Source organism: Pecten maximus, chromosome 3 (assembly GCF_902652985.1).
Source record: "Pecten maximus chromosome 3, xPecMax1.1, whole genome shotgun sequence".
NCBI lineage: Eukaryota > Metazoa > Mollusca > Bivalvia > Pectinida > Pectinidae > Pecten > Pecten maximus.
Genome location: NC_047017.1, coordinates 18,410,256 through 18,435,657, shown reverse-complemented (window position 1 = coordinate 18,435,657; position 25,402 = coordinate 18,410,256). Strand labels below are relative to the sequence as shown.

At 36.0% G+C, this 25,402-nt stretch overlaps 1 protein-coding gene and 1 long non-coding RNA gene across 2 annotated transcripts; one reads left to right on the top strand and one right to left on the bottom strand.

Moving 5' to 3' along the window:
- Positions 1–140: 140 nt before the first annotated feature.
- LOC117323437 (tip elongation aberrant protein 1-like) lies at positions 141–13,172 on the bottom strand. Its single transcript, XM_033878673.1, has 11 exons — positions 12,995–13,172; positions 11,541–11,708; positions 8,067–8,268; positions 6,926–7,232; positions 5,337–5,468; positions 4,883–5,070; positions 4,155–4,351; positions 3,191–3,282; positions 2,391–2,445; positions 2,125–2,222; positions 141–1,088 (listed from the first exon to the last, which is right to left on the bottom strand). The coding sequence occupies exons 1-11, from the start codon at positions 13,051–13,053 to the stop codon at positions 829–831; spliced, it is 1,758 nt and encodes a 585-aa protein (XP_033734564.1). The 5' UTR covers positions 13,054–13,172; the 3' UTR covers positions 141–828.
- Positions 13,173–15,116: 1,944 nt separating this feature from the next.
- Positions 15,117–22,901, top strand: LOC117323438. The gene is made up of 6 exons (XR_004531731.1): positions 15,117–15,374; positions 16,091–16,115; positions 17,900–17,953; positions 19,319–19,393; positions 20,856–20,963; positions 21,865–22,901. It is a non-coding gene; the product is annotated as an uncharacterized LOC117323438 (long non-coding RNA).
- Positions 22,902–25,402: the final 2,501 nt, after the last annotated feature.

The window sequence follows — 25,402 nt, the reverse complement described above, 5'->3', positions numbered from 1 at the left end:
ATTATTTTGCTATAACATCACTCCTAGACCTGTAATGAATGCATATATTTTTGGACTTACAAGCTTTCCTGGGGGTACACTTGCCAACAGGAAATCTTGTGTTTCTATTTGTTTTCAATAACAACATCTGGACAATCAAATGTTTTGAATTTGAATTATTTATTAATTATATTTAACCCTTCTAACTATTTGGCAATACTGCCACTACAACATTTTGGACAAAGATACTTATGATCACATGCTCAAAACATTATCATTCAATGTTAATCATTATACAGGATTTAAAATTCTGATATATATAAATATGCTACATAAACTTACAGTTACTGTGAGGAAAATTGACTTTATATTAAAAAGTAAATTTACAAGTAAAAGAACTTTGAATAACATGAATACATTGAAACTCCTCGACCTGATTTTGTATATTCCATTTTCAAAAGAAAACAAAATTATAATCTTCCAACAAACAAATTCTTACAGGAAGTTGCTATTTCTGTGACAGAAGAAGCATAACAATATCATTACAATACATTAATACAACAGCATGAACGTTTATAAACAATTCCATAACGGATCAAAACTCGATTCTGAAATGCTTAACATAGATTTTGCTGCCAACAAATAAGATTGGAAAATTGCACATATTTAATAATGAAACATGATCTTTTTCTTTTTACAATGAAATGGTAAACATTATAATTTAACAGATTGTTCTCTAAAAAGAACAAAATCAATTAATTTACAATTTTGAAATTAATTGCATGCAGGTAATTATTGATTGTTTTTGTTCTTTCCTTAACAATGTCTCAGAATATTCTTGACATCAATTTAACAGGTCACATTTCCATCTATGCAGGACAAGATTGGCGGAGCATCATTGTCTGTATTTACAATCTCCAGCTCCGGGTTAAAAGCAACATTGACACTGATGAGATCCCTGTAAAAGGCGCCATCATTGTCGCCGCCTCCAAACACCAACACCTCGTCTTGATCGTCGTTGTCATGGGAGTAAGGTAGACAGACTGCCTGGTGACCAGCTCGGGCGATTGGTTTGGGATCCAGACGGATTCTCATCCAAGTCAGAGAATCTACAAAAGGAAAGCTCCATTAATACTTTAAGCCTAGAGCGACCAACATCAATAAAGCCCAGTATTCTGGCAATGAGTAACAGTGGGCTAAAACATTTTACCAGGAGTGAGATTAGCTCGACACACGGAAATAGCGATAACAAACTTCAATTGTCAAAATCCAAGATGTCTGCCTGTCGGCCATGTTGTTTTCCGGTTGGTCTCAAAATGCAATATGCATAACTAGGCACCAAGAGGAAACTACATACGAAATTTGAGAAAGATCCCTTCAGTGCTTTCTGAGAAATAGCGATAACAAACTTCAATTGTCAAAAGCCAAGATGGCTGCCGGTCGGCCATGTTGTTTTCCGATTGGTCTCAAAATGCAATATGCATAACTAGGCACCAAGAGGAAACTACATACGAAATTTGAGAAAGATCCCTTCAGTGCTTTCTGAGAAATAGCGATAACAAACTTCAATTGTCAAAATCCAAGATGGCTGCCGGTTGGCCATGTTGTTTTCCGATTGGTCTCAAAATGCAATATGCATAACTAGGCACCAAGAGAAACCTATATATGAAATTTGAGAAAGATCCCTTCAGTACTTTCTGAGAAATAGCGATAACAAGAATTGTTTACGGATGGACGGAGGGACGGACCACGGATGCAGGGCGATTTGAATAGCCCACCATCTGATGATGGTGGGCTAAAAATGTAACGAACGAGTCTGAAATCAGACAATAACAGAAATTTCTCATGTCTGTTTTACATAGTGTATACATCCGCAAAACCAGTAAAGCTATAGAGGACAACCGTGTCCTCAGTTTTCCTGGGTGAAGCAATGTGTTCCACGCCCTCACCGGTGGAGGACATGGATTTCTCTGTGATGGTCTAAAACCACAACTTCACTTCTCTGAAGCTGTGAGAAACGGACTATCACCTGTGAGGAGCATAACATTTTCTTCAGTGAACTTCCCCCCTAAAATGTATGAATATACGATATTTGTCCCCCCCCCCCCCCCCCCCTATCTAACATTTAAATGATCCGGAACGTACCAAGACAGAAGACATGAGTGTCATCTAAAGCCAAGTTGCCATCATAGCCTCCATGAATAAGGATTCGGTTTCCAGTCAGTGCACTGGAAGCATGCCAACTGAAAATACAAACATTTTAATATGACCATGATGTGTCAGTGTATATTAAACTGTTCAGAGTTATTGGACTGAAAAGAACATTTCTTATATTCTCTTTTTTCTTACGAAAACTTAAGGATATTGATACCAAGCTGATACTACCAGAAAAACCAACTATATGAACATACCTGCGTGGATTAGGTGGGGTGCCTGATACCTTGGGTTGAGACCATTCCACCATACCTAAAACAGAAAATATTGATGACATGATATCTGTTTATATGCAGCAACTGATAACTTAAATCTCTACTCAAGAGTCTGTGGCTAAAAAGTTAAACAAGCTGCACAAGGATGTGCTTATACCAAAGTTTCCATTGTTAACAATATTGTGAAATATGAAGATGAGAAAACATTTAAACCTTTCAATATTTGTTCACATATTTCTTTACACAAGTATTCTTTGAAAACTTTTGTTGTATCATGAAAGAATTACACTAAGAAATACAGTTTAAATTGTTTGCTGTGGGGAATGATTGAATAATCGATTCACTCTGTAGAAATCCATCATAAGCTGCCCACAATCATCTAAATGTAACATAAGAATTACAGAAACAAGGACGTCATATCCTTGTGTAAAATTTTCACCGATCTATCTACTCTCTATAAAAATATTAATAGTTTGATTTGGTTTTATTTTAACATCCTATTCACAGCAATGGTCATTTAAGGAGGTCTTCCAGTGTACGCCAAATGAGCATGGAACTGATGTCGACATTAAAGTTTTATCTCACTGAAATTTACTGTCAAAGCAGAAGACCCAACCAGGTCACATTATACTGACAATTGGTGGACCAGTTATTTCACCCCTGTAATGTGAAAGTAGAAGCTACCATTTTTTAAAGACACTAGCCGACTTTCTCACAGGGGCCAATGCCCTTGCCATAGGCCAAGAATTAGGGAAAATACTAAGAAGCAGTAATATACATACTGAGGTCAAGGATGTGAAGGTCGTTGTAAACATAAGGAGCATCCCAGCCTCCAAATACCACTAGCTGGTCCTTCATCAGGGTGGCTGAGTGACTGAAAACATTGAAAGCAGTTATAAGAGTATCCACAAAGTATATGTGTCACCAAGAACTGATGTATTCAAAATGGCTTGAAATTACTATCAATCATCACTTAGTGGGGGGTATACTGAAAACATACATATTTTAGCTAATTGTCTTGAAGAATTTCACTGAATTATGATTTTACATTATATATGTGCTTTTCCTACAAATGTGCTAAGGGCTATTCCATTAAAATATCTACCTGACCGCAGGATTCCACATTATATCACTTCTATCCATGGTTGGATTGCCTTCCTTTTACTTCTATGTAATTTATTTTAAAAATTTTATAGGTGGTACCCCTTAACCAAACCTGGAGTTGGATAGATGTTTTACTGCAAAAGCCCTAACTCTTCATTGCACTGATTTGTTATAATTTGGAAATGCACTAAAATTGAATACACCAAAATTAATATGTTGACAGTATATGAATAACCTACCTATTTTGTGGAATTATTGCATTAATATAGTTTCAGGCAGAACTGAGTAAAAGAAAAGTATTTTTCCATGTCTCCTCTAAATCTCAGTAAATCTTTTTGAGTTTTCAGGCTGGAGACTCGTCATGTACACGACTAATTGGTCATATTCAGGTGTAAAAATCAGATTAAATTCACAAATCAGATTGATATTTACTGATAACATATCTATTCCATAGTACAATGCTAAAATACCACACCTGTTAAATTTTCACAGGCATATTGATAGTTTAGTAATTTTGATATTAAACATTTCATTTTTAACCTTATGCTTCATCATAAGCAATATTTTGCTACACAATTAGCAATACTGAAAGTTATTTTCCTTTTGACGAGAAAGTACATCAACAAAGATGAGTTGACTTACCCAGATCTGGCGATGGGTTTGTCTCCCTTAATGATTGGTGAATACCAACTCTCCATGACAGGTGAGAAGATGTGTACATCATTACTGCAGCCATCGGGCTGGGGGTCTGGTCGAGGGTACACTCCACCAAAGATCCATAGCTCGTTACGATACAGTGTTGCACTGTGGTACGCTCGTGTTGGGGCTTTCCCAGATACCTGACAATAAAACATAGACATCATGAATAGATACGACTTATTTCTTGTAGAGTTGCCTCCCCTCATCCCAGTACTGTGGTCGGGCTGCATGCAGTTAGTCTAGACCAGCCTCTTCATATTCCCAGAGCTTTTTCTCATTGGTATCTTATGGGGCCTTTTTTACTCATTTTTGGAGTGAAAAAACTCACAATAATTTTCTCATTGGTCAAAAATGCAGTGTCCATTAAAAGCATCTGGCAAAAGTAACTGTAAACATGTAATTTTTCAAACCTAAACTGCTAATTTTCCCCACTTTCTTTATTTTTTATTGCTGTTTATAATTTGACCTGACCATAATAAAGGGATGACACAGCAAGTTAATATTCAGGCGGCTATTTTCTAAGATTCAGGTGGCTATTTTCTAAGATGAACCACCACTTTTAAACCTTAGTAAGAACGCTGAAAATTATTTTTCAGATTTGTTGAGCTATGAATCAAGTTTCAAATCAAAACTAGTCTTTATCCCATAACCTGAAAATATCTGGAATTTACCTTAAGCTGCTGCCATTTCCATTCATCAATGTCTAACATATGTACATCGTGGAACCATTTGAGGTTTTTGGACCCTCCGTACACGTATATACAATTGACCATGGGATCATAGGAGGCTGTGTGGCCCATCCTGTACTCTGGCTTCTGGGTCTCAGACTTCAGTTCTGGGCATCGCCACTTCCTCGTCACTGAAATATACAAGTCAAAACATTTCTTAACAAATTGATTACTCACTTTTTTGGTCAGTAAGTTTATTTGTTAATTATTTGGACTTTATATGCAGTGCCAGAAAGTTGTGATCTGTTGTTAAAAAGTCGATAAAATTCTAAATATGTATTTTATACAGAAAATTTGGAGGCTTAGGATTTGCAGTATTTTACTTTCCTTCTTGATTTCTAAGGTATATGACCTGAGTCCTTACAGTCATTTGTTTATAAATACATCTCTGACTTACCTGGATCAAGTGTCCAGACTGAATCTTTGCTGAGTTGTTGCCGTTCACCTTGTCCTCCAACAAGTACAGCCATCTTCTTTTCATGTACCATACACAAGCTGTGTCCCCATCGACTGCTTGGGTTTGGTCCAACTGTGGAAAAAGGAAGGGTGAATTGGTTCACATGTTTAGTAGAAAGATTTAATTTGTTGAATAAATATTGGTAAGAAGGCAATAAGAGAGTACTAATGACCGGGCCCTAATGTGCCACAATATACTATGTCAGTATGAGAAAAATTGAAACACGAGACAAAAACTTGTAATATATGTTTAACATAATTATTCATAGTAGTACTGTGCAAAATCTTAGAGGAATTGAAGAAGAAATAGAAAAGATCTAGCATATTCTACAAAAGCCCATATTTGGCTATTAAAGGGGCATTACTCTGGTGAAAATAATTGTAAAATCCCCCAAAATGAACTTGTTTGAGCTATTAGGCTACAGAATATTTGTAATAAGTTTCATTATATTCTGTTGATAAATAAAGTTAAGAGAATGCTATCAAGAAATGCTAATGAACGGGCCTTCTTCTGGAAAATATACATTGCTGTTATGCAAAAAGTTGAACGAGCCCAAAACCTGTTTTATATGTTAAACATAATTGCTTCTGGTTGTACTGTGCAAAATCTTAAGAGGAATAGAAGAAAAAAAAAGAAAACTTCTAGCATTTTCTGCACAAGGCCCATATTTGGCAAATAAAAGGGGCATAACTCTAGAAAAAACAATCGTGGAATTCTGTAAAATGAACTCGTTCGAGCTATTGGGCTATAGAATATGTGTAGCAAGTTCATCAAAATCTGTTGATAAATAAAGGTGAGAGAGTGCTAACAAGGAAAAGTCAAAGGACGGACAGACAGAGCAGGGTATACCATAACACGACCCGCCGTTGAAGGGCGTATAAAAACTGTTTATGATTTAGTAAAAACAGTTTTTGGTGTGGTTGTTTATGAGATTGACCAGGGGTTTTTATTATGTATACATCCGCAAAACCAGTAAAGCTATAAAGGACAACCGTGTCCTCAGTTTTCCTGGGTGAAGCAATGTATTCCACACCCTCACCGGTGGAGGACATGGATTTCTCTGTGATGGTCTAAAACCACAACTTCACTTCTCTGAAGCTGTGAGAAACGGACTATCAGAGATCAGAATGGTACTAGGTAGTCTGACAGATTGTGTCTCGAAACGGAACTCACATAAATTAAGATCTAGACCATTCTCGTGGAGCCGAGGGTCACAAGTAAAAACTTTCCACAGCTTTTTCTTCAGTTTCATATTTTTAAGAGATAAATATCAGCTAAATTATGTGCTAATATGATAAAAGTAGTCATGAATTAATATAAATCTACCAAATTAACTTTTTGGATAATGATTTCAAACATAGAAAATCTGGCCACAGTATCATCAATATTCCTTTCACAGAAAGCATTACACTTCAAAATAAATTTCTAAGATTTTTTCTTTCATACAATAATGCCGACCTATGGAAAATTTTAAGCTAACTTATTTCTTGTAAGGAAAATTGATAAATAATATGTTTTGTAATTCGTACCTCTGCTTGTCACATCTTTACAGAATGATAGAGTGACTTTGGTGAGGTTAGGAGGCTGGCGATGGATGATCTTCTTTTCTAACTCGTCCGACTTGGATGGGGTATTTTTCTTCGTAGTGATGTTTTCTTTGTCAGATTTCTCCTCTGATGACGATTCATTTTCCAACTTGAGTTTCAAACCTCGGACCCGAGTATTTTTACGCTGTTTCTTAGAGGATGGACCGGTTGGTGTCTTCTCTCCTTTTCCCGTGCTTGACCTTCTTTTTTGTTTGGTTGGCTTGATTGGTTCAGTCTTCTTTTCAACAATCTGAAAATGAAAAATGTTTGGCCAAAATAAAAATATAGTTGATTTGGCATAAACTGCCCGACCCAGAAAAAATGTGCCGACTCAAAAAATTAAGGTGAAAAATAAAACATTGTTTTTTAATGATTTGACCGCTGTGGATATTTATGTCTGGAAGTTGCTGTGTAGGTTTGATCTCCCAAACCCAAATAAGGTTAGTGTGTATTTCTTTTAAGAACAAAAAATAGATAATGATTTCTATATTCTGGTTTGTTTTCCTATTAAGCTGAAAACCTGTTTTCAGAACTGAATAAAAAAAAAAAAATTCCAGCCCTACCTACCTACCCACATGTACACCCCCCTGGTCAGGTTACAGCAAACCAAGATACTTATAGAAACAGTAGAGATGTATGTTGTCCAGGATCTAGAATAAAAGATTGCTTTCCTCCCCACCCAACCACAATATCCCCCCCTCTCAAAATGTTTCATTGTGATTTTGCAGACAAAAAATATCTAATCAGTTCTGTTTTCGAAGACGATATCTGTTAATCTTTCTAATTATTATGACAAGTTTTCATTGATTTCTCTGTTTTGTTGAAATGCCTTTATATAATACAATTCATATGTTATGTCTTAGTTTAGGAAGGGAAATCAATAATTATGTTACCTTTGAAAAAGAAAATATTTCTTTATCTACCTAATACCTATCTATCACCTTCTAGCACAGGTCGTTAAAGAGGAAACAAACACAAGAATTGAAGATGTCACCTTTACCACCAGCACAAGTTTTTTTGGGGGTTTTTAAACTTTTTGTTTCTATTAAAGTTCTACATTGCAATGAAAATAATGCTGATATACCTGTGGTGTTTTCTCTGTCTTTTCTTGTTCGCTCTTCTTTGATGCTTTTGTCTTGACAACGGCTGGTGCTGTGTGCATCTCTTCGTCACTGGAGGACTTTGTAACCCCGTGGATCTCCAATACTAGCTTTGCCATACCATTCTCAGCGGTTGATACCATACTCTCTGGTAAGCTACTACAGCCTCTCTCCCAACACAGGGCTCTGATGACAGACAAAATGTTGATCTTATGATTAATGCATGTGACATTGTATTCAACATTTAAAACTGGCGAATGTAAAATTAAGGTTCATAAAATACAGCAATAAGATATTACAAAGCTTTGTTGAATTTCTTGTCCTAATTTGAGACATTCTTTAAAATTATGAATTTCTTGTCCTAATTTGAGACATTCTTTAAAATTAAACAAGAGGCCCATGGGGCCTGTATCGCTCACCTGGTTGGATTAGACCAAATGTCAAAATAATGTTCATATTCAATTTGTTTTATTTGTAAATCTCTAACAATGCTATATATGGTTATAGTGTGGGAATCCGAACTGCTTTAAAGATTAATGAAGTCCAGACTCTCTAAGGTCTGAAAAACCTCAAGAATTGTTTTTAGAACGTGCATTCATAACTTTATGACTAGTAGCGATTTAAAGGAAGAACTCTATTTCCCCTATTGGGCCCCGCCCCTTTGGCCCCTTTGGGGTCAGAGCCACCATTTATGCAAAATCTGTTCCCCTTCCCCCAAGGATGTTTATGACCAAATTGGGTTCAAATCCATTCATAACTGTATGACTAGTAGCGATTTAAAGGAATTACCTCTATTTCCCCTATTGGGCCCCGTCCCTTTGGGGTCAGAGCCACCATTTATGCAAAATCTGTTCCCCTTCCCCCAAGGATGTTTATGACCAAATTGGGTTCAAATCCATTCATAACTTAATGACTAGTAGCGATTTAAAGGAATTACCTCTATTTCCTCTATTGGGCCCCGCCCCTTTGGGGTCAGAGCCACCATTTATGCAAAATCTGTTCCCCTTCCCCCAAGGATGTTTATGACCAAATTGGGTTCAAATCCATTCATAACTGTATGACTAGTAGCGATTTAAAGGAATTACCTCTATTTCCCCTATTGGGCCCCACCCCTTTGGGGTCAGAGCCACCATTTATGCAAAATCTGTTCCCCTTCCCTCAAGGATGTTTCTGACCAAATTGGGTTTAAATCCATTCATAACTTAATGACTAGTAGCGATTCAAAGGAATAACTCTATTTCCCCTATTGGGCCCCGCCCCTTTGGCCCCTTTGGGGTCAGAGCCACCATTTATGCAAAATCTGTTCCCCTTCCCTCAAGGATGTTTCTGACCAAATTAAGTTCAAATCCATTCATAACTTAATGACTAGTAGCGATTTAAAAGAATTGCCTCAATTTCCCCTATTGGGCCCCGCCCCTCAGGCCCCTCTGCGGTCAGAGCCACCATTTATGCAAAATCTGTTCCCCTTCCCCCAAGGATGTTTCTGACCAAATTGGGTTCAAATCCATTCATAACTTTATGACTAGTAGCGATTTAAAGGAAGAACTCTATTTCCCCTATTGGGCCCCGCCCCTTTGGCCCCTTTGGGGTCAGAGCCACCATTTATGCAAAATCTGTTCCCCTTCCCCCAAGGATGTTTCTGACCAAATTGGGTTCAAATCCATTCATAACTTTATGACTAGTAGCGATTTAAAGGAATAACTCTATTTCCCCTATTGGGCCCCGCCCCTTTGGCCCCTTTGGGGTCAGAGCCACCATTTATGCAAAATCTGTTCCCCTTCCCTCAAAGATGTTTCTGACCAAATTAAGTTCAAATTTATTCATAACTTTATGACTAGTAGCGATTTAAAGGAATTGCCTCAATTTCCCCTATTGGGCCCCGCCCCTCAGGCCCCTCTGGGGTCAGAGCCACCATTTATGCAAAATCTGTTCCCCTTCCCCCAAGGATGTTTCTGACCAAATTGGGTTCAAATCCATTCATAACGTTATGACTAGTAGCGATTTAAAGGAATAACTCTATTTCCCCTATTGGGCCCCGCCCCTTTGGCCCCTTTGGGGTCAGAGCCACCATTTATGCAAAATCTGTTCCCCTTCCCTCAAGGATGTTTCTGACCAAATTAAGTTCAAATTTATTCATAACTTTATGACTAGTAGCGATTTAAAGGAATTGCCTCAATTTCCCCTATTGGGCCCCGCCCCTCAGGCCCCTCTGGGGTCAGAGCCACCATTTATGAAAAATCTGTTCCCCTTCCCCCGAGGATGTTTCTGACCAAATTGGGTTCAAATCCATTCATAACTTTATGACTAGTAGCGATTTAAAAGAATTTCCTCTATTTCCCCTATTGGGCCCCGCCCCTTTGGCCCCTTGGGGGTCAGAGTCACCATTTATGCAAAATCTGTTCCACTTCCCCCAAGAATGTTTCTGGCCAAATTTGGTCAAAATCCAATAAGAACTTTTTGACTAGTAGCGATTTGAAGCAAATGTTGACGGACGGACGGACGGACGACGGACGACGGACGCTGCGCCATGACATAAGCTCACCGGACCTTCGGTCCAGGTGAGCTAAAAAAACCAAACAACAAACTGATTACATAAATAAATACCCTACTAAATAAATTGGGGAAACCGCCAACTTGTGTTTAATACGCAACCTCGAGTATTATACACCAGCTTTGGAGTATAGATTTATTACTAAAATAGCCAAAATCACTTAAACAGTAAATTCTGCAATATATCATTTAATATTGCATTAATTATTACATAATAAATAATATTTTAATAAAAGATGTTACTGAAAGTATTGTCTTTGAAACTTTGTGTTACTCTACTGGAAGTAGTACATAAATAAGTTTTTTTTTTTTTTTTTTTTTTTGCATTTGTGTGATGTTTCATGACCAAATTAATGCTACTTGGACAACTTTTCTTTTTATAGTTATGTTTAAAGTAATTTTGGCCATTTTAAGTAACAAAGCTCACCTAAATTGGTATATAATATGCAAGTTAGTGGTGTCCCCCTACATGTTCATTCATAGGACCCAGATGTTTTCGGTGGCTTGGTTTAAAAGTTACAATTAGATTAAATACTGATCAGGATCCTTTGACATACTTCAAATATTTCATTTCAGGGATCAATCTTGATATTTTTTACTACCGTTTATTGGAAGTTTCCCCCTCAGGATTTGTTCCATTTCCCCCCTCAGGACTTCTGTTAGCTTCCCTGAAATATTGTATTTTCCCTTATTTTTATGGCAATAATATTCCCAACTACTCCAGATTTGCTTTCCTAATTAACCATTTGCTGTTTTTTCTTGGAAAATGTGAAAAACTGAAACTTTGTGAGGTTAAATTTCCCCTTTTCATTTATGGTCCAAAAAGGGTAATTCCCATAAATTCTAGATTAATCCCTGCATTTATATATATAGAATTGGAAAATAGTTTCTCTTCATTTTCAATTTACCTATTCTTTTCACTGAGTGTGCCCAGTGTCAAAATGTCATCTTTGTATTGAAACATGGCTTCGATTGACACATCTCCATCACCATCAGGGAATTTTCCCAAACAGAAAACAACCATTTGATCAGGCAATGGAACTGAACAGTACTGGTAGAACCCGCCATCACTTGTTCTGAAACAATAAAGATAATATCAACTGTAAAACTGTTAAAAATTGTGATTTTTGCCACGAGTTTCATTTAATTTGTGGAATTTATATCTACTGCGTAAATTATCTAATATTGCTTTGAATTATTATGTAAATTAATTAAGCATGGGTATAATTTCTCATTGACTAAAAATTGTGTCTTGGACTCTCTGTACATCTGGTATATCAAGCCAAATGACAAATATTGGTCCAACAATTTGAACAATATGCACTTTCTTCATGTTTTGGGTTAAAGACATGTGAACAGCAGGGAATATAAATAATAATTTGCTGGGCTAATTGTTTTCCTAAGATTTCCATTATTTTTTGTGACTCGTGTCATGGTTTTTCAGTGGAATTCACTGAAAGTTTGAATGACCACAGCAGTATATACTGTGGTACCTCTGAAAACTTTAGAAAATTTGTTCAGAATTTGCATGAAAAAAAAAATCATTCAGATATATACAACACTAGTCTTGTTTTGAACTTGTAAATGTTAGATAATCAGTTAAAAGGTTCCCATTCACTTTCAAAGCAGAGAATGGTATCAATACATTTTCTCATGAATTGAACATTTTAAAAGTTAGTTTATTTATAACCCTATATAATATAATCATAGTTTATTTAAACATAAACGCAGACAGTTTACAGGAAAATTTGCAATTATACAAAAAGCTTTGCTGAAAATAAAGTAGTGTCATCTAAAAACTCTCCAAAACTATTTATTATGTTTTGTGTAGAACTTCGTCGTTCTAACAAATCAATCGAAGATGGTATCGGGTACCGGTGCGTGCGTGTGTTCGGGGATGGTGAGAGGTCTCCATTCTCGAGAAACAATCACGGTGTCCGTGTTCTGGTGGACACATAATAAACCCGTTTAATTTTATAGTGGTAGCATTACATGCATACATCTAAACAGACCTGCAGCTGTAAATACAGACCAAGAAAGTCTTTATCAAAACTTGCAACATAAAATTACTAGGTCCGTCATTATTTCATAAAAGAAAAAATATGGTTCATAGTCCAAACGCGTGTAGAAATTCTACAAAATTAAACAAAAGCGACCGTTTTTTTCTAGGATGGTTAATTATATGGACTTATTCAGAATAAAATGTTGCTTTTATCAATTTTCATAACTAATTTAAATCGTACTTCTTGTTTTCCAAATAAAATATATTTCTACATGATCAGCATTGTGTTGTACTGTTAGGTAACACGATACTCAGCTGAACTTGCTAAAAACTTAACTTTCTTAGATGATGCATACTTACCTAAGTTGATTTGGGGGTTCTTGTATACTGCTTAAGCTATAAATCTTGAGATCTGCCATTTTTTTCGGCAAACTTCTTTCTTTGCCTTATTTGTCTACATTAGCGCCCTTTTGGTGATTGTCAACAAACCCTCCTCTCCTCATAAATGGCGCTAAATCTAATACAGTGAATGCGCGCGCAGTATACTACATCCTATAGTCATTTTCAAAAAAGTCCTGAAATGTTAGAAAATAACACAATGATCCACATTATAATTACTGCTAGGGATTAAACAAACTGTAAAGAAAATTGTACAGTAATAATTCACAAAATAATACATGAAATGGTTTTTGCATCAAATATAAGTTGTGAAACTGGAATAATTCACGATAAACAGTGTTTACCTGAACTAGCACCCCTTATATTTTAGCCACCCATGCGAATATTAAGGATACTGGGTCCCCTTTATTAAGAGTCAAGAAGTTATACTTAAAGTTACCTATAAGAATAACAAAGTAACATCAGAGACATATATATGTATATGTGTCTATATGTATATACAAAAATGTATATCTCTGGCACAGGTGGTCTTAATTGGCTTGGGTTAACTATTAATATATAGTGATACATAGACAAACTTCCAAAGTCAGCCCACCCTGTCTTGTCTTATCTTGAGTGTCGTTCTCTCCTTTCCATTCAGGAGCTGTCCAAGTGAATTTCTGGAGAATCAGTAGTTTTCTTAAAAGCCATCCTGGCATATCATTATTCCCATATAGGAGAATAGAATACAATCATTCCCATCAGTCAGTGGAAGGGGCTAAACTGGAGATATATATTTTTTTTTTATTTTTCAAGATTTTTTTCATAAATACAAAACATTTGAAACATATATGCACACACATTCTCACACTTACACCCACAGTAACTATAATCCTTACTTATGATTCAATATCATCATCATCATCATCATCATCATCATCATCATCATCATCATCATCATCATCATCCTCATCATCATCGATTCATCATCATCAGCATCATATCAGCATCATCATCATCAGCATCATATCATCATCATCATCATCATACTCCTCCTCATCATCATCGATTCATCATCATCATCATCATCACCCTCATCACCATCATCATCAAAAGAATCACGCTTAATCATCATCATCATCTATCATGATATCATCATCCATACTTAACATCATCGTCCTTATCATCACACAAAAAACATCATCTCCATCACGATCATTTTAAGCTAACATCTATACAGACATCATTCTTGTCATCATCCTATTAAGAGAAATTATCCTTTTCACCGTAATTATCATCATTTACATCATCTTACATTCATCATTCGATCACAACAATTGAGTATCATCATCATCTTTACATTTTATTATCAAGTTCATTTTCATCATCATATGATGTGGAGTTAATCATAAAGAACTTGAACCACAAGCCTCACATCTACTTACATCATTTACATATTAACAAACATACATAACCTAAACTAAATTTATACAGAGTGAGAGAAAAGCAGACAGACGCACCAACACACAGACACACAGACAAGACAAACAGACAGACACACACATAGACACAGACAGACGCACCATTACACAGACAGACAGACAGACAGACAGACAGACACACAGACACACACACACACACGCACACACACACACACACCATCACACAGACAAGACAAACAGACACACGCACAGACAGACGCATACTCGGACACACCATCACACAGAGAACGCACACACATAGACAGACAAACACGACAGAAGCATGGGAGACAATTTCTTTAAAAAGTATTTGAAAGGAGCTAAACTGGAGATAATGACATCACTGTATGAATTAATGGGCTTACTTTTCACATTTGTATTATCAAAGTTTCTCTATTGCCGGTGGTAGACTAATTTTCTAGTAAGACTTTATTTTTTCCTTGTAAATGATATATATTGTGTGGCACATTGAATACTAACTTGCCTTTCACCTAATTATCAGCTTAGGCGACCCAGGTTCGATTTCCAGTTCGGACGCATCTATAGAAGTGCTCGTGACCTGTCCGACCACGTGGTATTTGCCGTACTCCGGTTTCATTCCACAGTAAAAAAATCTCGCCCGCGTCCATCCGGGCCACTAAAACGTTTTCAAAAGGGTAAAAGGAACATCGTATTCTACATTCTTATTTTGTGGTTTAGTTATACCGTGCAAACTACCTTAATCATCATATAACCGGAATTATATTTGAAGCATAGAATTTGCCACGACACCGCCTAGACTGCATACAGTACACAGCCGTGTTTGACTCAAGACTGGTTATTGCAAATTGTCAGCATATTTAGCTGATCAACATGGTCGTAGACGTACACGTAGAGTATTGGTATGTATTTTGAGTTGTTTCCTACTATTGTTTGTAATATTTGATTATTAACTTTTAATTTAGTCTGATATGTATATATATGTTGGGACCAGAATGAATGGTGTATCATGCACAGGTATGTGTGTTAAATCACTGTGGCATATCATTTCTGATGAAAAGACCATGTTTGTATATATATGAAATAATATCTCGGAAGGCAGAGGCAACAAGTCTGATTGAAATATTTTTAAAAAGCCCCAGTAAACATAACTTAAGAATGGTGAGATCCGGGGGGATCCGGCATTAGTGCAACTAGCCTTGTTAGCTTGATCTCAAACACGGACCCTGAAAATGTGTAATATATAATATTGCATCATTTAAGGACATCAATATAAAAACAGCACAATGACACTTCAGTGGACATCTAATATTGGATACTAGTAAAAATCACTTCTAATACCAATCAATTATGGGAAATATTCAGAAAGAATTGGTCTGGTAGAGTGTACACTATATTAAATGGATGAGATACATTTGTATATAATTTGTGCTTAAATTGAGAGCTTTATTTTGGACACATTCACATGTATCGCCCAAAATAATTTCACTGCTGATATTCAAACCACAAAAAGGAAAAGATATGATAAGATTTACTTTATAACTGCTTTAACTAACCCTATAGCTATATTGTTCAATTGTTCCGTCATTTATTAATTGACATCTTAATTATATTTCAGCGGAGCATGAGGGTACGAGTCCAAGGTAAGTATATGGCCTCTGTTTTAGTGTTTTGTGTTAACATTAAAAGTAACATTAACATTAAAATCGAAATTCTTCAAGTCGACAACAAGTGGATCAATCATAAACACATCGTCATGATCAGTAGCAATGACACAAATGATCAAATTGACGATGACCCCATGCATATTTCTGAGGAAATTCTGACTTGTGACATTCACATATTACAGAATTATGTAGAATATATGCCAGTAATATTATCAAGAATTGTACCTTTGGATTTAAAAATGATAGGATTGTAATTGTTGGCAAGCGTTAATTAATAGATTAATAGAGTTTATTTTTATCAATTTGGTACAGAGGTGCTTTTCAGCTGTCTAATGCAGAAAGTACTAGATGTGCTATCATATTTATCTACAAATAAACCTCTGCCCATAAATAAGCCCATCCATTTTTGCAGGATCACTAATTTTAAAATACATGTAATAAGATAAAAGCAATTCACAAACAATCTCTTCCCAAACTTGATTACTAAACTCTTTATCATAGGACAAGGCTTCACTGATTTAGGAAAGGGCCTAGCTTTTTGTCTCATGTTGGGAAGAAAATTGGTAAATTGGGAAAGATTTTTTCAGCAGTAAACTGAAAGTGTTGGGAATTTTGCTAAAATATGAAATAATTTCAATTGGGAATGGGGCCCATTAACGGCCCCCAGGGGAATTTTGCTTAAATATGAAATAATTTCAATTGGGAATGGGGCCCATTAACGGCCCCCAGAAAAAGCCCTGTAGGAGGAGATTTATTTGAGGAGTTCCTATATCATTGATACCTTATACATAAAATACTGTATTAAACAAGGCTATAGAAAGACCTTGACTTGCATTATGCAACATGTTACACCACCCAATCTATCATGATAAGGTTTTTTCCTGTTCGTAGGTTGAGAGCCTGCATGAGACAAAGAGGCCCCATCTCAACCCAGTGAAAAAAAAACCCTATACATTTCAACTCCTCTTTCCCAGGTTTTCTCCAGTTTGCATTTTTTACGGCTTGTGTGGGTTTCAGATCTAGGCTTCTGTCCCATTTGAGCACTCCCATTTGATATTTATGATTGATCACTGGTGGGCTGATGTGACAGCTGGGAGACCAACCATTTAACCATCTCGCTAGATATACCTCATAACCTGGTGTACCTACATCAATATATGGTACAAGCATTAATACATTTCAATCATCTGTTATATAAGAACTCCATTATTTTCACTTTCAATTCCATATTGCTTTTGATGGTCTTTATTTTTAAGTGCTATATATGTAATTAAAATACATATCTTACAAAATCAATGGAGGTGAAAAATGTTGGTCTTCCTAAATATAGCTTTGCATGAACAGAAACCCACAATGATAACAGAGTGAAAACTGAATAATCTAATAACACATTGTCAGGTACCATATATGACCTAATTAAGGTGCAGGGCGCGGGTAATTGACAGTGGGGGCGCCCTTATTAAGATTCGTTATTTTGGGGTTTTATGAAACCTTATAGCTGAATACCAAACGGTAAAATATTCAGTCATAAAAATATTCCAGATGAAGATATCTATTCAATATCATATATCAAGCTAGTAAAATTAGTAAACTAAAAGTTGTTAACAATTCCTAAGGAGTGTTGAAAGGTACAGTACTTTGAAATCACATTTTTGTATATATTTTCATGTTCTCAGGAAAGTGTTCAATGTTTCTATTGTATCGTATTACAGAGTGCATGTATTAAGTATAATACCTTACATAATGAATTGTCATTTCAGTACCGGTCACTGAAGAATAAGCTGGCAGAGGTGTTTAGAGATGGCATCAAAATGGTGGGTCATTACTAAACAGTTAACACACACACACACATACACACACACACACATGTATACCAGTATTTAGGAGTGGGGTTAAGGGGGTTGAACTTGCTGGCCAATTCAGTGGTTAAGATATCCTGACACTTTAACACTAGCCTTCCTCCTCTGGGGCCCCCACTTCAGGGTTCGTGAGTTCAAAACCCAAGTGGGGCAGTTGCCATATCAGCCATCTCAAAAAAACACATTTTAAGCTTCGTATCAAGTTTCATTGCTACCATCAAGCTGGAAATTAGAAAGAATTGGAGCCAACAAAGTATTGTTATACCCCCGCAACGAAGTTAGGGGGGTATACTGGAATCAGGTTGTCTGTCCGTCCGTCCGTTTCAATGAAACTTCACACAGATATAAAGGACCATGGGTAGATGTGCATGCCACTTTCTTTTTTTTTCAAAATTATGGTTTCTATGGCAACTGGTGACTATAAACAGGTTTTCTGATAGGAACCATAACTTAAAGTTTGTCTGGACAACTCCTCCTAAACCGAAGGGCCGATTTCAATGCAGGTAGGAACCATAACTTAAAAGTTTGTCTGGGACACTCCTCCTCAAACCGAAGGGCCGATTTCAATGAAACTTCACCAAATATAATAGGGACCATGTGTAGAGTGCATGCACCTTTCTTTTCTCAAAATTATGGTGGGTTATGGCAACTGGTCACTATATTACTGGGTTATCTTAGTTAGCCTCTTATTAACAGTTCCAATTCACCATTGACTCGTGCAGATTGCGGGGGTATTAGTCAGCCATCCTGGCGACAGTTCTAGTTATTTTTGGCCTGATAAATTCTTTGAGATGGCAGCCAGTGGCCATTTTTTGAAATGAAAGTGCAGTCATAGTTTTCCTGAACAACACCTATTTCAAACTTATTCTCAAGTTACACTATTGGCATTCAGCTCCTTTTTACCTGAAATGATCATGAGATGGTCCTGACCTAGTGTTGTTATTTTGTTTGGTTGGTCCAAAATCCAAGACGGCTGTCATGACAGTCATGGCCAACAGTACCACTACCTGCTACTGAGAAATTAGTACAAGTGGACTTTTAGAGTAACTGCTACTGAGAAATTAGTACAAGTGGACTTTTAGAGTAAGATGACAGTTAAGACCCTTGTTTTCCCCACTTCCTATGTTTATGGGTAGGGCACAACATGGGCAAAAAACTAGCGGTTGACTTTGTTTTTGCTCCAATGGAACTTTGAAATATATTGGGTATGGAAAAAACAAAGGTATTTTATAGACAATGTACACAGAGCGATTAGAAATGTACTCTTGAGATGGTCCAATTATGATATTTATTGTTCACATCGACTGTTTGTTATTTCAGAGCTTCTTTGCCACGCCTAGAATGACTGGAAACTTTGAAGTTAGTGTTAACGGAAAAATGATCCACAGCAAGAAGGTAATTACCTCCCTTTGTACCAACTTTTATACTGATGTTGGTGGAACATTTGTCAGGAGCCGATTTCATTTATCTTGGTACAAATGAATTGAATGATTGGACCAGAGTTTGTTGAAATAGTCGTATCAAAATGCCTCTCAGGCAATCACAACTTTCTACCATGATTATGAATCTTACCAAGTTTCAAAGAATTTGATGAAAAAATGTATTACCATGACTAGGTCATTAAGATAGACTCCAAACTTTACATAATCCCATTCCACTATCAACTTACTCTCGTCTCGTGTATACTCTTTTAATAGATGGTTTTGCCCAACTGTTGCACAGTTATGTCCCTTTGTCGGCTGTGTGCCAGTCTGGTATCTGCAAATTAAATACTGTACACTTATAACCGGTAGGATGACAGAAGTGATTATCGCATACAGAAAGCAGTCATATATCCTATATATGTATATGCAGTAAGAGAAGTAAAAAATTTATAAAAAAAATACTTTACTTTAAAACTACTTTGATCATTGCTTGTATTGACCAAAGTAAGACTGCATGTACAGTGTTTTCTACTCTCCAGGCCCTGTTCTTCATAGAGAACAGAAAACATGATGGAATTGCATTGATCAGCCAATTCAAAATTGTGCAATCAGCTTGTCCGGTGTTTATGTCATTAGGGTACTATATTAAATTTCCATGCCGATTCCTACAATTTCAGAAACATCTTCTGTTATAGGTAATGAATGTAAAAATGTAAATGATTTCCTATGGAAAAGTATATATTTTTCACTGGTTTGACATCTGCTTTGCTCTCATGATATTTCAAATTGTCATACAAATGTACTCTGAAATATGCATGTGATGTTAGTAAATGCATATAGTGCAGTAAACATTAATATCGCTATATCTACAATATAAATTGTACCTGATAATCAATTTAGTAAAATTGCACTGTTTCAATGGCAAAATGTAGCGAAAGATTCGCTTTCTTTCTAAGCATTCACCCTTAGCTGTCATCAGTTACATAGACTATTTTTATGTATTTTTAGGTTACCTTAGACAAAGTCTCAAGTGACCTTTTCTGTTCGCCTGTTGTTGTCTGTCTGTAAACAATTTACATTTTCAACTTCTTCTCCAAAACCGCAGAACCAAATTCAATGAAATTTAGCAGGAACCTTTCATGACCAAAGATCAACCAAAATTCTGAATTATATGGTCCCCACTCTCCAGGGGCTTGAGGGGTAGGGCCAAAAAGGGTCAAATTAACTGAAATATTTCATAACTCAGGTGACATGGGACTCTAGTTTCAGTTGTCAATTAACATAAAATTGCCATTATTGTAATGATAAATTCTGATTTTACTAACCTAATAAATGCACCTCTTTTTGACACTTTGCTTGGTAGCAGACTTTCTTACCAATATGACAAAAACCTTCTATATCAATAATTTTCTTTTTCTTTTGTCTTCCTCTAGAATGGTGATGGATATGTCGACAATGAGGCCAAAGTCGAAAAGATCAAGAGTGCTATTAGAGCTGCTTCTTGATGTAGGAAAACGGCCACAGATCACGGATCAGATTAGGTATTGTCTGGTGGATTCCGAAGTTAAACACAAATAAAAAAAAAAAATCATATGACCGGATACTATGTAATGTGACTTGATATGGTGCTTGCCTTTAACCTAGGTGGATGGAGTTTCATTTCCTGATCATATATGGAAACGGTATTGAGTCACCTTCCCTACCACATAGGTTTCTCCAAGTACTCTTATTTCCTCCCACAGTAAGACCTGTCACACATGACCACCCAAGAAAACGAAATTTCACAATTGTTTTGAAATGAAAATATTACAAAATATGTGTATGACATTTCGCAAATCCATCCAATTTATCACTAAATATGATTTGTTTATTTATGGACTCCATTTCATTCGCACTTGTTTGGAATTCAAAATTCCTTCTTATTTTCTTATTTTGATGCTCCATACAGCCAAACCCACTGTTGTAACTCCATGTATGACAGCAATTGTAAAAATCAAATGATGTTAAGTTGTGACAAGACTTCTGTTAATGGTTTACTCATCACCCCTACTCATAAAATACTGTATTCTTATGACTTGGGAAGTCACGAAGATGTAAAACCCTGAAAAACCAAGGTCCATGGAGGCCATGGAAAACAGGTTTCATACACTCTTACGGATAATACATAGAATAGGAGAGGTTATTGCCCAGTGTTTTGACGTAATTTTAACCCTTCAAAATGTGTGTTATGCTTCTGTTTATATTATAGGAATTTTCAGTTGTAATTTGTTGGATTGTAGTGAGATTTTTTTGCCTGTTCACTTTGAAAAGCATGTGCATAAATTGCGCAAATATTTACAGAAATGTGCCGGCAAAGTTACGATGCAGTACATGTATAATGTAGGCATATTTTGATGAGATTGAGGTAGAGGTGAGGTATGATTCTGTGTTTTGTTTTTGTAGCTGAAGAACTTGGAGGTGTTACAAGGAGACACTTACAATGACGGAACAAGATGCAAATCCTTCTTGTCTTGTACCAGATGACCTTTAGTGCAACCTCGTGATGACCTCTGACTTTGTCGGCTATGACCTTGGATCAGTGCCAAAATATTACTCCATGAAATAATGATTTATTTTTACATACAATTATAAGTTCAATTTTAGAAGTATCAGGGTTGTCAATTCATTTACACAGAGTTCACATACAAGTTTGGTTGTAGATTAAAATGTAAGTTAGAATTTTTTCGTCTTTTCAAATTACTTTATGTTCACTTACTTACAAATAATAACCCAGTACATGTATTTAATATTATGGGTAGTGAAATATTCCCCTGCAGATGAAATTCAGGACAAAATCTTTAACTGGATCTATTTTTCATTAACTTTTTTTTGGAGTTGATATAAGTTTCTAGAAGATCAGGTCTTTCTTCTATTATTTACTTTTCATTGCAAGTGTTTTAACAGCATCTTTTATAGCATGCAGCCATGTGATCAAATCTTACTTTTAAAAATAACTCACGATCAAAATCTTACTTTTCCAACTAATCCAGTTTTCTGTAGTAAACAAATTATAAAACGTTTATGCAGTGATATACGGGTGCAGAGGGTGTATGTGATCTTAACCCCTGGAGGTACGATGGTTGCAGTGATATAGAATTTTGTTTAGTTATACCTCACATTCCTACGAGTATTTTATCTTTACATTTCTGTTTCCTTACTTTGTAGTATACACAATGTAAAATATATATTCAGGTCATTATTAAGCTAGAGCGAGGTATTTTACAATTTGGTATGTAATTTCACCAGCATTCATGATTAAATAAATGTCTACAAATTCATTAAAGTTAAACTTGTAAAGTCCGCTCCTTTACGATACACTACAATGTAGTAAGTAGAGGAATGAAAACTTTGATTCCAAATGAGACTGTATCATTTAAACATTTGTGTTATCCTGTTCGGTTAGACACGATATAGTGGAAATAAAACATTTTGATATCAAATGACCTGGGTATGTTGTTTATTAAGTCACCATATGTATTTGGTATTAATTTTCATCCATAACTGATTTTATGCAATTCTGAGGTGTAAACAATATCTGTTAGTAAGCGGTGGAGAGGATATTTGGATCTACAGAAATGAAAGTACGAAGTCGCTGAGAGGATATAAACATCTACATAAATGGAAGCATTGAAATTATGTCCTTGCTTTGAGAATCTTGGCTTATTCATGTGAAAATTACTCACAACCATCACATCTCAAGTTTTCTTCTTGTCATTGGGTTAAAGGTCAAGGTATATACTACCTATGGAATGTGTATCGGACCTGATTTCTTTGTTCAGAAACAATGTTTACAATGTACTACACCAGGTATACAGAATTTGATGTCCTCAATCCAACCCATTTTGCTAGTCATTTGTTTTTAGGTCACCTGAGACGAAGTCTCAAGTGACCTATTCTAATCGCCTTTTGTCCGTCGTCGTCCGTCGTTCTTCCGTAAACTTTTTACATTTTTGACTTCTTCTCCAAAACCACTGAACAAAATTCGATGAAATTTGGCAGAAAGTTACTATGGCTGAAGGTCAACCAAAATTGTGAATTATATGGTCCCCACCCCCAAGGGGCCTGAGGGGTGGGGCCAAAAAGGGTCAAATTGACTATAACTTCAAAAATCTTCTCTACTCTCAGATATGGTGGAGTCAAACACTCTTTATAGATGAAAGGGTCTTGTGATGCTTTACCAAAATTGTGAATTGCATGGCCCTTGGGTCTCACGTTTGCCCCTTTGGGAGGGGGTAAACTTTACTATAGTTTATATAGAGAAATCACATTTTTTACTATTATTAATTGGATTTATATTGGAATTTATTCGAACCTGGTTAATATTATCAGTGTTGGATAACTGTTTGATAGTATGCATATGTTGGCCCTGACTGACCCCCAGGGGCTGATGGGCGGGGCTAAAAAGTGTCAAATTGACTGAAATTTCAAAAATCTTCTTTTCTAGTCTCATATATGGTAGAATAAAATATTCTCCATAGATGGAAGGGTCTTATGGTGCTTTACCAAAATTGTGAATTTCATGACCCTGGGGTCTCACGTTTTCCCCCTGGGGAGGGGGTTAACTTAACTATAGTTTATATAGGGAAATCACATTTTTGACTTATTTGTTGGATTTGTATTGTAACTCATTCTAACCTGGTCAACATTATCACCATAGGATAACATTTTGATGCTATGCAAATGTTGGCCCTGACTGACCCCCAGGGGTTGATGGGCGGGGCTAAAAAGGGTCAAATCGACTGAAATTTCAAAAATCTTCTTCTCTACTCTCATATTTGGTAGAATCAAAAACTCTCCATAGATGGAAGGGTCTTATGGTGCTTTACCAAAATTGTGAATTTAATGACACTAGGGTCTCGCGTTTTGCCCCTGGGGAGGGGGTAAACTTTACTATAGTTTATATAGGGAAATCACATTTTTGGCTATTATTTATTGGATTTGTATTGGAATTTATTCAAACCTGGTTAACATTATCAGCGTTGGATAACAGTTTGATAGTACGCATATGTTGGCCCTGACTGACCTCAGGGGCTGATGGGCGGGGCAAAAAGGGTCAAATTGACTGAAATTTCAAAATCTTATTCTCAATACCTATATAAGATAGAATCAAAAACTTTTCATAGAAGGAATGGTTTTATGGTGTTTTACTTAAATTGTGAATTTCATGACCCTGAGGTTTCACATTTGCCCCTTGGGAGAGAGTAAACTTTGCAATAGTTTATATAGGGAATTCATATTTTTGACAATCATTTGTTTTATGTCTATTGGAATTCATTTTAACTTTCTTAAAATTATCAGCAAGGGATGTCAGCTTAATATGCATATGTTGGCCCTGACTGTCCCCAAGGACTGATGGGTGGGGCCAAAAAGGGTCAATTACATTAACTGAAATATTTCAAATCTCAGGTGACCGTTAAGGCCCGTTGGGCCTCTTGTTATATGATACTTTCTTGTGAATGGGAGAGTATTGTATTGAACACACTTGGCTAGCGACGTCTAACCCACTTATTGCACCTTTGACAATCATCATCTCTTTTTGAATTTGCATATCATCTCCTGGGCTGATTACCAGATAACTGATTTAAAAAATAGAATTTTTACATCATAGAATTATATTTCCAAAACTATGTTGATTTTTCACACTGGGGAACTGTCATTGATGATATCCATGTAAACAAAATTGTCCAGTACTGTAAACATACTTAATTGTGCATCCAAGTTTTAGCATATTTCAAATTTTAAGATTTAACACGTTGATAGTTGGCTTGCCAAATTTATTTTCCACAGGAATATATATTGTATAAAATGTGATATTAGTGTAATCATCATTTAGTGCAATGCTTTTAGTGTAAAAAGCACTGAAATAACATTATGTATGTTAAAATAACATCATGTATGTTAAAATAACATTATGTATGTTTACAGTACAAAATAACACTAT